Source organism: Rhododendron vialii, chromosome 9a, assembly GCF_030253575.1.
Source record: "Rhododendron vialii isolate Sample 1 chromosome 9a, ASM3025357v1".
NCBI lineage: Eukaryota > Viridiplantae > Streptophyta > Magnoliopsida > Ericales > Ericaceae > Rhododendron > Rhododendron vialii.
The window spans coordinates 6,466,179-6,483,208 of NC_080565.1; the positions used below are offsets into that span (position 1 = coordinate 6,466,179).

The 17,030-nt window shown below is 37.4% G+C and overlaps 1 protein-coding gene across 1 annotated transcript; it reads right to left on the bottom strand.

Moving 5' to 3' along the window:
• Positions 1–34: 34 nt before the first annotated feature.
• Positions 35–13,743, bottom strand: LOC131301612 (mitochondrial import inner membrane translocase subunit PAM16 like 2). Its single transcript, XM_058327982.1, has 4 exons — positions 13,482–13,743; positions 11,274–11,361; positions 453–586; positions 35–364 (listed from the first exon to the last, which is right to left on the bottom strand). The coding sequence occupies exons 1-4, from the start codon at positions 13,482–13,484 to the stop codon at positions 239–241; spliced, it is 351 nt and encodes a 116-aa protein (XP_058183965.1). The 5' UTR covers positions 13,485–13,743; the 3' UTR covers positions 35–238.
• Between the last annotated feature and the right edge of the window lie 3,287 nt (positions 13,744–17,030).

A 17,030-nucleotide genomic window follows, 5' to 3' on the forward strand; every position in this document is an offset into this window, starting at 1 on the left:
AGGAGTTGCTTATATACCGCAAGAGAATGATGGGTTAGAAAGAAGTTTTGTGGGTTCAAATAGAATCAAGCCCACAACTTTATTGAAGATTAATAACAACGTTGTTGTTCTAAAAATACCAAAAAATTCTACAACGGCACTTTTTGCTCAACAAATACAAGGAGTTCAGATACAGACTTCATCATCGCCCGAGCAACAAATTAGGACATCAACTATACAGACTTCACCAGGTTTTTTCTCAACCAGCGGTACCTTGATCTTTGGGTTGATATAGAGGTTCCAAACACTCTTTAGCCCGGTGAACTTTTGATTGGAGGTAGAAGCTCCCATTCTTAGCATTATTTTCAAATAGATTATCGTACTTCTGCACAAGTTGAAGAAAGACATAAAAGACCTAGTCATGGAAATATGTAGACAATGCTCACATGAGATGCTAAGTATGAAACACAGACCATAGCAATCTCTTCCCACGTGGACGTCTCAGTGACGCCAAGAATCTGCCTCGCTTCTTGCTCTGTCATGGTTTTGCTTCCTCTACGGACTGCATTCTGCACTGTTTCTTGAGCAACACCAGATTTTGCAGCATCTGAACATTAACCAGATCAAAATCTTAATATGCAAGGCATACGGTTATGAATTCTGAGGCATCTGACATAAACCAGATGAAAAGTTACTTGTACAAGAAAAGAATGACCATAAAGTACTAATGAACTTATTGGCTTTTTCACATGCTCCCAAAGAACTCCCTTTCGCTATGCATTCAACACAAGCTTATTGTAATGAACCAAGTTCCCTAAGAGTGCAGATTGATAGCTTTGAGCTAACTGTGAAAAGTGCAAACAGCAAGAATAAATTAGACGCCACTCTGTTTGATATCCTTTCTTCATGACTGCCAAAACACTTCAAGTTAGCTGCATTACGAAGGAATGAGCTAAAGTAGAGGAAGCACAAGTTTATTTCACAGAAATGAGAGAAAGTTTTAGTTTAATATAAAATAACAAGCTGTGAAAGTAGCAATAAAAAATGTTTTCACTAATTTTGATAAAACCCGCAAAAACGTGGTGCAATGTGAATGAAATCACACTGGTTTGCACTTTTGCATTTGAACATCATTTTGGCCGTGCTATATATCCTACTCAAATGGAGGGCATGTTCTTTTTAGAGGAAGAGTCCTGAAGCAGTCCAGTTTACTAGCACTAGTTCATTGTCTTAAGCTATGAACAGGTGGTTACGGTAATTGGTATATGGTTTTTATCATTTTGGGTATAGAAGTTTTGAGAGAAAAGCATTTTGTAACCCTTTTGGGACATCTTCTCTCCAATCAATCAATTCTTTGATTTTGGTTATATCATGGATATTTCGTGTCACTTTCCCCCTTTAGTAGTTCCACAGAGGTGCAGACACCAGAATTGCTGGGGATATTAGAATCCTTCAATAATTCACTTCATTTGAGATAAGAAAATTACTTCCTACCATTTGTGTGTATGTTATAAAAGTATGTATATTTATAGTACGTGCTGATATCTTTTACAGGTGGGTCCAGACAAAGGTTACATGTGTGGATGTTCTCTAGTGATCCGTTCGTGGTTAACCTTTTGTGATGGATGATTTCCATTGTGGTTACGCCGTGGAGGAGGTGGCAGAGGAAGGAGAATAGGAAGTGGTGGTGGAGGTTTTGAAATGGGGGTAACATAGGGGAGATGTTACAGGTGGTGGCCGAGGGAGTGGGGAACAGCTGGTTTTTGTATTGGTGTGTAAATGAATATACACGAGTACGAAAATGATGATATTAAGGCCACTTACGAGCACATCAACTGATGTTAGTGGCGCGCTTAGCATACAAACCACAGCGGCAAGGTGATTTTCTCAACGTCAGGGCTAATCCGAACATTGCAAAAATATTGAAGGGTGTTGAAAAATGTATGCATTATAATTTGTGAAAATTTATATGCATCTCTATTAATTATTTTGATGATTAATTCAATGATATTTTTATTCGGCAAATACAAAATTATCGAAAAGTCGATTCCCGAATTAAATATTTTCGTGACCTTGAAATATAGCATAAAGTCTCTTGGATTCTTGATTTATATTTACAAAGACTTTATTGAGCTCAATACATGCTTTAACGGTTTATTTAGATGAAATTGTGAGCCACAGGTTGACGAACCGGCTGACAAGCCGGCTGTCTGAACAGAAAGCTGTGACAACCGGACGACCACCCGGATGACCACTCTATCAAACGGCTAGTTTCCAACGGCTAGTTTCAAACGGCTAGTTTCCAACGGCTAGTTTCCAACGGCTAGTTCCAACGGCTAGTTTCCAACGGCTAGTTCCAACGGCTAGTTTCAAACGGCTAGTTTCCAACGGCTAGTTTCAAACGGCTAGTTTCCAACGGCTAGTTCCAACGGCTAGTTTCCAACGGCTAGGAAGCATATGGATGGCTATATAAGGCATCAAGAACTCATTAATGAGTACATACACAAGCTACAACATTCCATATTATTGCAAGAGCAAATTCTCAAAAGATCAAAGCCAAAAATTCTCATTGTTCTTCCACTTTCATATTATTCTTGAGAGAAAATTTGTACAAGTCGTGAGCGATAATTTTCATACCTTCTTCACATACTTGTATTTCCTAAGTGAGTGTTTGAGTCAAACACTTGAAAACTTAGAAGACCAAATTCGGGTTGGAATTTGGGTGTTATTGTTTTTGAGAAGTTTTCGGAGAAAATTCTTGCGGTTGTGCTAGCTCCTCGGGAAAGCTAGAGGCATTCGGTTCTTGTAAGCACCTACAAGTTGTAATCTTTTAAAGATTAGTCTAACCTTCAAGTAATTGCTTGAGGAGAAGTGGAGTAGGGCCGGACCGTGGACAAATCCGGACCGAACCACTATAAACGGGTTCTATCTCTCTATCTCTCTATTTTGATTGCATACTTATTGTTTGCATATATTGTTAGAGATAAATTTTTATTGGTAATTATTACTAGCAATCCTATTCACCCCCCCTCTAGGTTGCATAATTTGGGTAACAATTGGTATCAAAGCCTCGGCTCTTGTTTGTAGATTTAACCATCTAAGAGTTAAGATCCATGGCAACCACTAGTAATGTTTCTTGTATCGAAGGTCAATCGTCCAATAGACCTCCCTTGTTCACCGGAGAAAATTACTCTCATTGGAAAAATAGAATGATGATCTTTATTCAATCCACGGATTATGATCTATGGAAAATTATCAAAAATGGTCCCATTATTCCTACTAAGAAAGTTGGGGAAGAGACTATGCCTAAATCAGATAATGAGTGGAGTCATTCGGAAAAGACTTCAATAGAAAAGAACTATAGAGCTATGAACCTTCTTTTTTGTGCTATTACTCCCAATGAATATGATTGTGTTTCCGCATGTGAATCGGCTAAAGAAATATGGGATAAGTTAGAAATGTCACATGAAGGAGATAGTCAAGTTAAGGAGTCCAAAATTGATATTCTTGTGCATAGCTATGAGCTCTTCAAAATGAAACCGGATGAATCTATATCTCAAATGTTTGCTAGATTTGCTAGTATTACTAACGGTTTAAAAGCTCTTGGAAAGATTTACAGTCAATCCGAAATGACAAGGAAGGTGCTCCGTTCCATGCCAACCAATTGGGACACTACCACCTCCATCATTCTACAATCCAAAGATTTCTCAACATACACGATGGACAAGCTCATGGGATCTCTCATGACGGAGGAAATACATCACAACCTCAAGGGTGAAAAAGAGAAGAAAGTTAAGGATCTTGCCTTCAAAAGTACAACAAGCAAATCAAAAAGCAAGGAGGATTCAAGCAACGAAAGTGAGGATGATGAAATGGCGCTCATCACAAAAACGTTCAAGAAACTCCTCAAAAATAGAGCATCTCACAAAGGCAGAGGATTTTCAAGAAAACATGGAGGCAAAGAAGAAAATAGTAAAAAGGATCCAATCATTTGCTACGAGTGCAAGAAGCCCGGCCACATCAAAAGTGAATGTCCATATGCAAAAAAATATTCAAAGAAGGACAAAAAGAGAGCTATGATGGCCGCATGGGACAATAGTGACGATAGTAGCTCCGATGAGGACGATGAGCAACAAGAGGTCGCTAACTTGTGTTTCATGGCCATCGAAGAAAACGAGGTAGATCTCGACTCATCCTATTCCTTTGATGAATTATTTATTGCCTATAAAGAGTTGAAAGTAGAATTTGAAAAGGTTGTTTCTAAAAACAAATTTCTTAAAAAGGTTGCTAAAGATCTTTCACTAGAAATAGATGATTTAATTGAAGAGAAAGATATTTTGGAGGAAGAAAATGAAAGTTTAAGAACCTCTTTGGAAAAAGAAAAAGAGTATTTGAAGGATACTTCCAAAAACGAATCTTTAGAAAAACAAATTGATGATTTAACTAATTCTCTTTCAAAACTCACTAATGGAAAAGAAAGTTTAGACATTCTTCTTGGAAAACAAATGGTTTCTTTTCACAAGGCCGGAATTGGTTATAATCCCACTCAACACAAAAATCTTTTTGAAAAAGATGTTCCTCCTTCTAGCCATTCTAAATTGACATGTCATTATTGTGGTAAAATTGGTCATATTTCTCCTACTTGTCCTATGAAAGGATACTCATCTTCTAATGCAAAAAAGGTCTGGGTTCCTAAGAACCGTATCAATGCTAACCTTCAAGGACCCAAGATGATTTGGGTACCAAAAGTCAAGAAATGATGTGCTATTGTAGGTATGCTTCAAAAGTTCTCTCAAGGAAGGAAGTTGGTACCTTGATAGTGGATGTTCAAGACACATGACCGGTGACAAGAAGGCTTTCAATTCTCTTTCGCCTAAAGATGGTGGACATGTCACATTTGGAGACAACAACAAAGGCAAAATCATAGGAATCGGTGATATAGGTAATTCTCCTATTATTGAAGATGTTTTACTTGTTAGTGGTTTAAAACACAATCTTCTTAGCATAAGTCAATTATGTGATAGAGGAAATCGTGTTATCTTTGAAAAATCCAAATGTATCATTGAAAATGTCAAAAGCAACAAGACACTCTTCGTTGGACAAAGACTTGAAAATGTATATGTTTTTAATCTCAATGATTTAAGTAATTGTGATATAAAATGTTTTTCCGCTTTGAGTGAAAATAGTTGGCTTTGGCATAGGCGCCTAGGACATGCAAGTATGGATGCTATTTCAAAACTCTCTAGAAAAAATTTGGTAAAAGGTCTTCCTAAAATCAAATTTGAAAAAGATAGACTTTGTGGTCCTTGCCAACAAGGAAAACAAACCAAGGCTTCTTTTAAGTCCAAAAATGTTGTTTCAACTACTAGACCTTTGCAATTACTTCATATGGATTTGTTTGGACCAACTCGCTCTCCAAGTCTTTGTGGAAACTATTATTGTCTTGTTGTTGTTGATGATTTCTCTAGATATACATGGGTGATGTTCCTAGCTCATAAGAATGAGGCTTATCCTAATTTCACTAAACTTTGTAGAAGAGTTCAAAATGAAAAAGGAGTTGTTATTTCTAACATTCGTACGGATCATGGAAAAGAACTTGACAATTCTTTATATGAAAAGTTTTGTGATGAACATGGTATTGGTCATAACTTTTCCGTACCTCGTACTCCTCAACAAAATGGGGTAGTAGAGAGAAAAAATCGTACTCTGGAAGAAATGGCCCGCACTATGCTTTGTGAAAACTCTTTGCCAAAATATTTTTGGGCGGAAGCCGTTAATACCTCATGCTATATTTTGAATCGAGTTTTAATTAGGCCTATCCTCAAGAAAACTCCTTATGAGCTTTGGAATGGTAGAATACCCAACATTAATTACTTTCATGCCTTCGGTTGTAAATGTTATGTATTAAACAATGGAAAAGATAACTTGGGTAAATTTGATTCAAAATCGGATGAAGGCATCTTTATTGGTTACTCTCTTACTAGCAAAGCATATAGAATTTATAATAAGCGCACTAATCTTGTTGAAGAATCTATTCACGTTTCCTTTGATGAATCTAATCCTTGTGCTACTAAGGATGTTGTTGATAATGATGACTTAGAGATTACACATAAGATTCATGACTTGAAAATTCAAGAAAAAGTTGATGGTGATACTCAAGTAGAAAGCTCTCAAATCAAAGAAGATGAAGTAATTAATCAACCTCAAGATGCCATGGGAGACAACCAAGATCTTTCCAAGGATTGGAGATTCGTGCAAAACCATCCAAAGGACTTGATTCTTGGAGAAGTTTCGAAAGGGGTAACCACTCGCTCGTCTCATAGAAATTTTTGTGAAAATCAAGCTTTTGTTTCTCAAATTGAGCCTAAAAACTTTCCGGAAGCTCAAGATGATGAAAATTGGATTTTGGCCATGCAAGATGAGTTAAATCAATTTGAAAGGAATAAAGTTTGGGCATTAGTACCTAAGCCTCTTGATCACACTATTATAGGTACTAAATGGGTTTTTCGTAACAAGCTAGATGAATCCGGAAATATTGTTAGGAATAAAGCTAGACTTGTTGCTCAAGGTTATAATCAAGAAGAAGGTATTGATTTTGAAGAAACTTTTGCACCGGTAGCTAGATTAGAGGCTATTCGCATATTACTTGCCTTTGCATCTTTCAAAAATTTCAAGCTTTATCAAATGGATGTGAAAAGTGCATTTTTGAATGGGTTCATAAATGAGGAAGTTTATGTCAAACAACCTCCCGGCTTTGAAGATCATGTATACCCCGATCATGTTTTTAAACTCTCAAAAGCTTTATATGGTTTGAAGCAAGCACCACGTGCATGGTATGATAGACTTAGTTCATTCTTGCTTGACAATGGCTTTACTCGTGGAAAAATTGATACTACTCTTTTCATTAAAGCCAAAGGTAAAGATATGCTCATTATTCAAATATATGTTGATGATATTGTCTTTGGTGCCACTAATGATAATATGTGCAAAGAGTTTGCTAAGTGTATGCAAGGTGAATTTGAAATGAGTATGATGGGGGAGCTTAACTTCTTCCTCGGACTTCAAATCAAGCAAACTAATGAGGGGATCCTAATCAACCAAGCCAAGTATGCGAAAGAACTTATTAAGAAGTTTGGCATGGAAGGATCAAAGCCAACGAGCACACCAATGAGCACATCAACTAAGCTAGACAAAGATGAGAATGGTAAGGCCGTCAATGAAAAGATGTATCGAGGTATGATCGGCTCATTACTTTATCTCACTGCAAGTAGACCGGATATAATGTTTAGTGTTTGCATGTGTGCTAGATTTCAATCATGTCCTAAAGAATCGCATTTAAAAGCTATTAAACGTATCTTTAAATATGTTGGCGGTTCTCATGACTTAGGATTGTTTTATCCACGTGGAGTTGCATTTGATTTAATTGGTTATTCGGATGCGGATTTTGGAGGTTTCAAAGTTGATCGTAAAAGTACAAGTGGGACTTGCCAATTTCTAGGGCACTCTCTAGTGTCTTGGCATAGCAAGAAACAAAATTCCGTAGCTCTATCTACCGCCGAGGCGGAATATGTAGCGGCCGGAAGTTGTTGTGCCCAAATATTGTGGATCAAACAACAAATGGAGGATTTCAATTTGCAATATGATCATATTCCTATTAAATGTGATAATACTAGTGCAATTAGCTTAACCAAGAATCCGATTCAACATTCTCGAACAAAACATATTGAGATTAGACATCATTTTATAAGAGATCATGTTCAAAAAGGGGATATTGAACTTAACTTTATTAGTACCGACAAGTAATTGGCGGACATTTTCACAAAACCCCTTGGTGAAGAACAATTTTGTTTCATTCGACGAGAACTCGGCATGTCTAATCATTTATGAAAAAGTTGTGTTCTTGATGTCAAAAGTTTTTTTTTTTTTTTTTGGATTCAATGTTGAGTTGATTGAATTCGTAAATATCATACTTGATGGAGAGTACAAATGATCTTGATATAGAAATCACCCTCCAAACATTTTATCATATGATTCATTTTCCTGTGTTTGGTATGCAGAAAAACAGTTTTATGGTCTTTAATGCTACTCCTCTTAAACGTTTTCTGGACTTAACCTGCATTTGTCAGTGTAGAGACCCGTATTTTATTTCCATAATTCTTTATGTTTTATTAAGGCATGAGTTGTGATATAAAATGGAGAATGAGTTCGGATGTCGAATGTGCTAGAATTTAGAAGTTCAGGATGCAAGTGTAATATGCATGGGTGTATAAGTGAAGGTGTGTGTAGGGGATAATTCTCCCCCACATATATTTCTTTTCTTTTCCGGGCAGACACACACACGTTTCTCTCTCTCTACTCCCTCGACCGACTCTCTCTCTTTCTCACCTCTCCTCCAAACTTCTCTCTTCGATTTCATCGCCTTAGAATGAGATTTCGGAAAAATCCCAAGTACTAAAGTTGTTCTACGCGACGAGATCTTCCTATTGATCGAAGAAGAATCATGATCGGAGCACTTTGAGGTTTCCTCCATGTTCGGGCTTGCTTCTAACCCTCGAGGTAGGGATCTCCTACCTTCTTTACATGTTTAAGTGTTGGTTAGATGTACAAGAATCAAGTTTGATCATTTATTTTGAGTCTTGAACAAATCTGTTATATGCTGATAATTTCGTGGGTTTTGGAAATCTGTCTTTTGGGAGCCCTCTGCTAGAAATCACTGGCATTTGTCATGATTAAGACCTCAAGGGGCGGGTCAGGGTCGTGACAGTCAGTCGGATGTCCAAGCGGATGTCCAACCGGACAACCGTGAGGTTGAGACTTATTCAAGCTTTTGCGTTGCTAACTCTGATTTATTAAGTCTGTTACACTTAGTTTGTATGAACTTCATGGCTTAGTGCTTAAATTGTCTCTTATATACTTCGCCGATATGAATTTCTTGTCTCTAAGCTTGCAGGGATAATCATTCTCGGTAATACCCCTCGCATTCTTTAAAAAGCTCTCTTTTAGGGGGAGCATGTATTAAGGGGACACAACAATAAAACACCCGAACACAATTTTCTTCCCCTATTCTTGTTCTTTTCGGCGCCACCCCTATTCTTGTCCTATTCGGCGCCGCATCCCCTATCCTATCTCTATTCGGTGCCGCATCCCCTATTATCTCTCTTTCGGCGCAGCAATTCAATCAATTCGGCGCACCATTTCAAACACTTCGGCCCAGCATTTCAAACAATTCGGCGCAGCATTTCAAACAATTCGGCAATCTCATACTCTATAAATTCAACAACACTCTCTCTATCTCTTCATCTATCTATCTTTCCTTCTCTCTCGGCCTAAATCTCTCATCAAGCAATGGCAAACATACCGCAAGGGTTACCGTTTGAGTTTTACGAAAGAGATGCCGAACGAGCAGAGTTCAGGTTGTTTATCCAAACCATTTGGATGCAACTCTTTATCTTCATTCTGCTGTGTGCGTTACTTACAATGAGAATACCACCATGGTTCGGGTGGAATGTAAATGTGGATACTCTGTGGTATTGGATTGGCATTGTAGCTGCCGTTGTAGCAGCCATTATTCGAGAATACGAAAATCAAGGACGCCAAGCTCTCAATGAACGAAGATAGAGTGCTACAGGGCAAGAGCGGCATGGTGCTGGAACCATGGCCCTATTGTTTTTCTCTTTTTAGTTTTTTTTTTTGATGTCACAGGGGGAGAAAAAGCCAAGTTTTAATTGATCTATCTTGCCATTTTGGGCAAATTTAAAAAAATTGCTTGCTATGATCTGATGATTATTGCTATTACTCGTTGATCATAGATAACTGCTTTGGTGCATGTATTAAGGGGGAGATTGGCATAACTCCTACTTGAATAAAAACTATCATTTTGTGTCATCATCAAAAAGGGGGAGATTGTTGAAAAATGTATGCATTATAATTTGTGAAAATTTATATGCATCTCTATTAATTATTTTGATGATTAATTCAATGATATTTTTATTCGGCAAATACAAAATTATCGAAAAGTCGATTCCCGAATTAAATATTTTCGTGACCTTGAAATATAGCATAAAGTCTCTTGGATTCTTGATTTATATTTACAAAGACTTTATTGAGCTCAATACATGCTTTAACGGTTTATTTAGATGAAATTGTGAGCCACAGGTTGACGAACCGGCTGACAAGCCGGCTGTCTGAACAGAAAGCTGTGACAACCGGACGACCACCCGGATGACCACTCTATCAAACGGCTAGTTTCCAACGGCTAGTTTCAAACGGCTAGTTTCCAACGGCTAGTTTCCAACGGCTAGTTCCAACGGCTAGTTTCCAACGGCTAGTTCCAACGGCTAGTTTCAAACGGCTAGTTTCCAACGGCTAGTTTCAAACGGCTAGTTTCCAACGGCTAGTTCCAACGGCTAGTTTCCAACGGCTAGGAAGCATATGGATGGCTATATAAGGCATCAAGAACTCATTAATGAGTACATACACAAGCTACAACATTCCATATTATTGCAAGAGCAAATTCTCAAAAGATCAAAGCCAAAAATTCTCATTGTTCTTCCACTTTCATATTATTCTTGAGAGAAAATTTGTACAAGTCGTGAGCGATAATTTTCATACCTTCTTCACATACTTGTATTTCCTAAGTGAGTGTTTGAGTCAAACACTTGAAAACTTAGAAGACCAAATTCGGGTTGGAATTTGGGTGTTATTGTTTTTGAGAAGTTTTCGGAGAAAATTCTTGCGGTTGTGCTAGCTCCTCGGGAAAGCTAGAGGCATTCGGTTCTTGTAAGCACCTACAAGTTGTAATCTTTTAAAGATTAGTCTAACCTTCAAGTAATTGCTTGAGGAGAAGTGGAGTAGGGCCGGACCGTGGACAAATCCGGACCGAACCACTATAAACGGGTTCTATCTCTCTATCTCTCTATTTTGATTGCATACTTATTGTTTGCATATATTGTTAGAGATAAATTTTTATTGGTAATTATTACTAGCAATCCTATTCACCCCCCCTCTAGGTTGCATAATTTGGGTAACAAAGGGTAAACTAAAATTTGCTTTATTAAGTTATTAACTGAATCAAATCTTTATCTACACAAAAAAGGCATGTACTAAAGAGTAATTTTTTCTAACCAAAAACATATTCAGTATAATAGTAAACACGATATTTAAATTGTAACAAACTTGTACAAAAAGTTCGAAAATAAAACTCAGTTGTCCAAAATAGAACTTGATAGAACTCCATAATAAAAAAAAAAGTAGTACCTATTGGTCTCCCAAAATAATAAGATTGATAGACTTACTTGCAAGTGCTTGACGATAGGCCTGAACAACAGCCCTAGCCATAATTCCAGAGCCCATTATAATTAGATTTGCAAGAATCTTGGCAGCCTGTAAGAGGAAATATTACATCAGGTATATGGTATTATCAATAGCACTACCACAAAAGATATCCATGATAAGAACACTTCACACAAAAGTAAACTGAGCATTACCCTATTAAAGAGCTCAATAAAGAAGGTTCAATACATGAATAGCACGTGTCTTTCCTATAGACACACGTGCAACCAAGAAAATACTAGCAAAAATTCTCCGCGAACCGTGGTAAACAATGAATGATCAGAGATTCAGAATGCTAAATTATCACCGAAAGGGAATGTTGCTAGCTCAATTTTCAGTCACAAGTTGAACGTTTTTCAAACTGGGTCAGTTCTTCCAAATGGTGGCCTGAGCATTGGAGTGTTGACTTGGTAATCACCATTGGCCCAATGCATAAGCAGACATGCCTTGCAATAAAACAATCAACAGGGTAGCCCAACTGTTAAAAGGTTGTCACCAGGACCAACCGGATGACTGGCGCTCTTTTGTGCAACTCCTGATGCTAATGCCTTTGACTTGCAATACCTATGGCTTGTGATGGTTGCAGGTATGTGGGGTTTACATGCAGGGCTCGGTCCAAAGTGACCCTATCTTGGAGAGGTTCTCGTTATTCGGAAGGGAAAAAACCCCAACAGAAGCTGTCACTATCCTGTGTGGAAGTAATTATAATCCAATAATAGAGCAAAGGCCTGAAAAACTATCTCGGAACATCAGAATAGCACAGAAACTAACGATCGCAAGAGACAGAAGCAGAGATTGGCTCAAATAGAGGCTAAAAGGCCTCAAATGTTTGTCATCACAATTGCAGTACTTTGGCTACTTGGTACAAGTCTCTGTCCTAAAAACGGTCTAGGAGGCCAACTAGTCGGCGCCTAGGCGCTAGGTGGGGGTCCAACGCTTAGATAAAAATTGTCCTATGCGCTAACTGGTCGGCTGCCTACGGAGCTAGTCAGTCTCTAGGCACCAAACACCCCTCTTCCGCCCGACTAGCGCCTAGCGACTTTTAGAACACTGGTATACAAGTTACCACAACCAGCTTATATCCAATTATCCACCACATTAGCGTTTTAGACATGCTTCTCCAAGTCATAAAAGATACACCTAATCCATAGTTGTCAAAGGCACGCGCCTAGGCCCAAGGTGAGGCGAGGCGCACCCCCAGCACCTTGCTGACCTCAGGTGAGGCGACTTGAAAAAGGCGAGCAAAAAGTGCAAAAAAGCAACAAGGCACGCAAAAAAGCGCGCTTCTTTCAAATTGATCAAAAAAGTGTGCTTTTTGCTTAGCACGCTTTTTTCAAGAAAATGCACACAGACAAAAAAAACGAGCTTTTTTCAAAAAAGTGCACATAATACAATTATTTTTTCACATAGGTGCGCCTCTCTTCAAAAAAGGCACGTGCCTCGCCTTGCGCTTCTCGCCTCCGGCCCAACAAAACTTTGTGCCTCGGTGCGCCTTTCGCTGTTGACAACTATGACCTAATCAACGGTGGATGAAAAGCCCACTCATGTCAGCCAGCTACCCAACCTTCAGTCTCTAGCAAAAGACCTCTATAAAGCCCAAGCCTTTGTCATCCTCCGAGAGTCTCAACCCTTGATAGTTGCCCCAGTTAGTTGCATGTGTTTTTACTCTATCCATTCTTATATCTACGATTCCTCTCTCGCCCTACGACCCACATTATGAAAAATCGCTACTAAAGCTAAATCTTTATTTGACAAGCAAATAACCAACCACGAGTTGATAATTGCCCCAGGTAGTTGCATGTGTTTTTATTCTACGCACTTATATCTATGATTCCTCTCTCGCCAAACGAGCCACATTAAGAAAAATTGCTACTCAAGCTAAAATCTTTATTTGACAAGAAAATAAAATAGCCCACCAAAACCAACCGTCAGTTTGAAAAATCTTAGATTGCATAAATCGGGGCAAAGGAAGGGATTACTATCAGTTCAAGTGCCAACGTATTTCCGCCTCAAATTTGTTTTTTTGGTAGTGACGAAGGAACCGCCCATGGAGCGTAAACCTCCGGGCGAGTGAAGCATATTTTCCGCCTCATTTTCACATATACAAAGCAATGAATACAAGGAAAAAAAATCTCAGAAGATAAGAAAGAGAAGAAGACATTGGAACGTACCATGGCGGGGCACTGGTGGAAACACGAAAACGTTGAGATTTAGTTGAGGTCTCTTTGATAAGCCAATACGGCTTTGAATTGAGAGGCGACAGAAGAGCGACGCAGAGGAAGGAGAATGGGTGAGGTCTGAAATGGAGGTGGAGGACGAGATTAGGGTTTCGAAATGTTGGAAGGAGGAAGAAGAAGAAGAAGAAGAAGAGAGAGACGGAAGGTAAACGGGAAAACAACAATTACAAATTTAAAGACACGTTTCCACTTAATTTTTTCACTAAAGTTGTGTTCCACCAAACCTTTAACAAAATAAGTTGATTTTCTAAATATTTGAATTTTTTTTGCTTTTATTAATTTTGTGTTAATTTATTTGTAAATTATTAATTTGTCGAGAAATTAAAGAAATATTTTTTTTACTTTTATCTAAATATTTTAAAAAATAACCACTTTTAAGAAGAAAAAAATAAAATTATTTTTATATTTTTTTTGCTAAAAAATAATTATTATATTTTTACTTTTCTGATTTATCTGACGAGACGAATTGATAATTCACACAATTTTGGCACAAAATTAACAAACGCAAAAAAAATAAATGAAGACAAAAAATGCTAAAAGTTAAGCAAAATGAGGTCTAATTTATTTTTCGCGTTAAGTTATTATACTTTTTTTTTTGGTTAAACAGTTACTGTTTCTACCAAATTTTCATAGGAGTACAACACATTTTCTTCATCTAATCATACCGAACACATTTTCTATAACTTTAAGTTTAGTGGAAATAACTTGACTATATACTTGTGTAGCCACTAAGGAAAATACTTAATTACATCTTACCCCCTTAAATTATAATTTTTTTTAAATTACCCCTAAACTATAAAGTATGACACTCGATCACCTTAATTACATTAAGGAAAATACTTAATTACATCTTACCCCATTGGGGATGCTCTCATGAGCCAACTGATTCTATCAGAATTTTGGACAGCCGGAGGTTACCTGATTTCGTCGGAAAGTCGTCGGAAATTGGAAGAACACGCCGGAATCTGGTAGAACTCGCCGGAATCCGGAGATCACCGTCTCCGACCCCGATTCTTGACGATCCATGGGACGACGCAGATGCATGCCGTCAGCTGTGCCCTTCTGAAACCCTCGGCTGCTGTGCCCTTCCGGCTGTGATTTCCCTTCAGTTCAGAGAGAGAGAGAGAGAGGGGCTGGGTTCTACGAACCACAGAGAGAGAGAGAGAGAGCGAGAGAGATGGGCTGGTCGTAGAAGAAGAGATAGAAACGGTGTTGGTGATCTGTAGAAGGAGAGGGAGAGAGTAAAGTAACTGGGTTCAGGGTTGGATTTTTCTTCTCATCTGTTCGTATAGAGAGAGAGATAGAAAAAAGAAAAGAGTAAAGTTGGGTCTGTTTTGATCCCAACGTTTGGGTTTTTTTTTTTTTTATAATTATTATGAGGATCCGACCAACGGATCACAAAATGACACCAACGGTATTTTTTTTTTCTACCTATAAATGTGTGTTTTGAATAGAATTTTACACAACAAAAATTTTCTGCCTTCTTCACAAACACCCTCCAAAAAAAATAGTGAATGGTGTAGTTGAGAGTGGATAAGAGTAAATGACTAAAATAAATGGTGTAGTTGAGAGTGTGGAGTACATGGATCAAGTAAATAATGTGGTTGAGAATTGATGGAAGTAAATGAATGAAGTAAATGGTGTAATTGAAGTAGATGAGAACTAAAAAAAAAAAAATGGAACGGAAGTATTTTTTTTTTTCGGAATTTTTTTTTTAAGTCCTCGATTATCATTGGATACCAAAATTATTTTTCAATGGAAATAGTATTTGAATTAGGGTTAAGAAAGTTGAGGAAAATTAAGAAAGAGGAAAAATTAGTTAATTATCCAACCTTTTTTTACATCTCACCATTGAATAAGGATGAATTCTATTTTACATCCAACTAACTTTTAACTACTTTTTACATCTAAAATAACTATCCATCCACTTCTAAAATACATCCCTTTGGGGATGCTCTTAGCGCCTTCAATGGTATAGAACCGGCCCTGCTTCATCTTTCCAATATGGCAAAATCTAAAATCAGCCTTATAGGCTGACTATAAAGATTCCGTGGTGCCTTTCACGCGCTTAAAAGGCAACTGAGGACAGTCCTTTACTGCAATCTCAATGCAAACAGGCAATGTTTCTCTCCCTCTGCCGAAGTGATGGCTGCTAGGAAGGGAATTGACGAAATTAACCCTACCACCATTTTCCCCAGTCTAAAGTGGGCCTTCACCCCTTCACTCCAAAAATTGATTTTCATATATTTTTCTGATAATTCTAACACCACACCCAAATATATACTCAATTAAACATCCACACTTATAATAGGAGTGGGTCACATTCAAGTTGAGTGTGTAGTATGTGTGGGCTCCACCCCTATTATGAGTATGGTTGTTTAAGTGTTTGTGTGTTTAGGTATAATGGTAGAATAATTATTTTTTCTGATATCCTTCGTCCCTTTTTAAGTGTCCTACTTCGTAACTCCAACTTATTAAAAAAATATCATCATTATACATTTCACATCAATTTTTTCCTCCACTTTCCCTACTTACCCATCATCATTACACTTTTACTCACTAACTTTTCAAAATAGAATCTACTTTTAGGGATAAAATAGACAATACACCAACTTTTATCTACTAACTTTACAAAATAGACATTTATTAAGGGACAGCCAAAAATGAAATACTGGACTCTAAAAAAGGGACAGATAGAGTACAACTTGCCTTCTTGTTTTGTCCTTATCCAATTTTTTTTCCGCATTTGTTAGTTTTATGTCAAGTTTTTAGAGATTATATGATTCGTCTTGAGAAGAAAAATTAGAAATGTCAAAAAAAAAATTACAAAATTTAGCCCCAAATGCCCATCTTTTGGACTAAATCTTAGATATTTCCAAAAAAAGAGGATATAAGTTATATTTTTATTTTTCGGTTTTTCTCATCGAGACAAATCAAATTCACAAAAGTTTGACGCAAAATTTAAAAATACGAATTTTTTTTTGAATAAGGGTGTTTCCACTAATAAATAAGTTTTGAGAAAAAAATTATAGCAATCAAGTTGTTAGATTTTTTTGGTAATGAATAACTTATTGAGAAATGTCAAGTAAATTCTTGTAGTGAATAAATTGTAAATGAGTTTGTGAATAAAATTACTGCAGTGTAAACGAGATGATAAAATACCAAAATTTGTTGATTATTATGAACAAGATGAAAAAAATGCTTAATTTTTTTTTTGCTGGTTGAAACATAGTCGGTACAAAATAGTAGAAGAAAAAATCCCAAAAAGTAAAAACATTTTTAAGTCACTAACAGGGGGCGTGAATTCCCAAGTGCACAGGCCCAAAAAATAGTCATGGATTTCTAAGGGTAAAATAGGCATTCAGTAACAGTGCTAGGGACCTCTGACATTTGAAACTAGAAGTACAGTCAACAAAATAAAAACGTGACACGTGGAAAAGGCACCGTCAGCCTACTGGGCGGATGGTAGATGGACCCTTCCAA

Excerpts from the sequence above, each read along its gene's own strand:
- LOC131301612 (XM_058327982.1), bottom strand. Across the intron at positions 587-11,273 it reads CTATCGTCAAGCACTTGCAA|ATGCTGCAAAATCTGGTGTT; the intron begins GTAAGTCTATCA and ends GTTAATGTTCAG. Across the intron at positions 365-452 it reads CGTGGGAAGAGATTGCTATG|AAGTACGATAATCTATTTGA; the intron begins GTCTGTGTTTCA and ends CAACTTGTGCAG.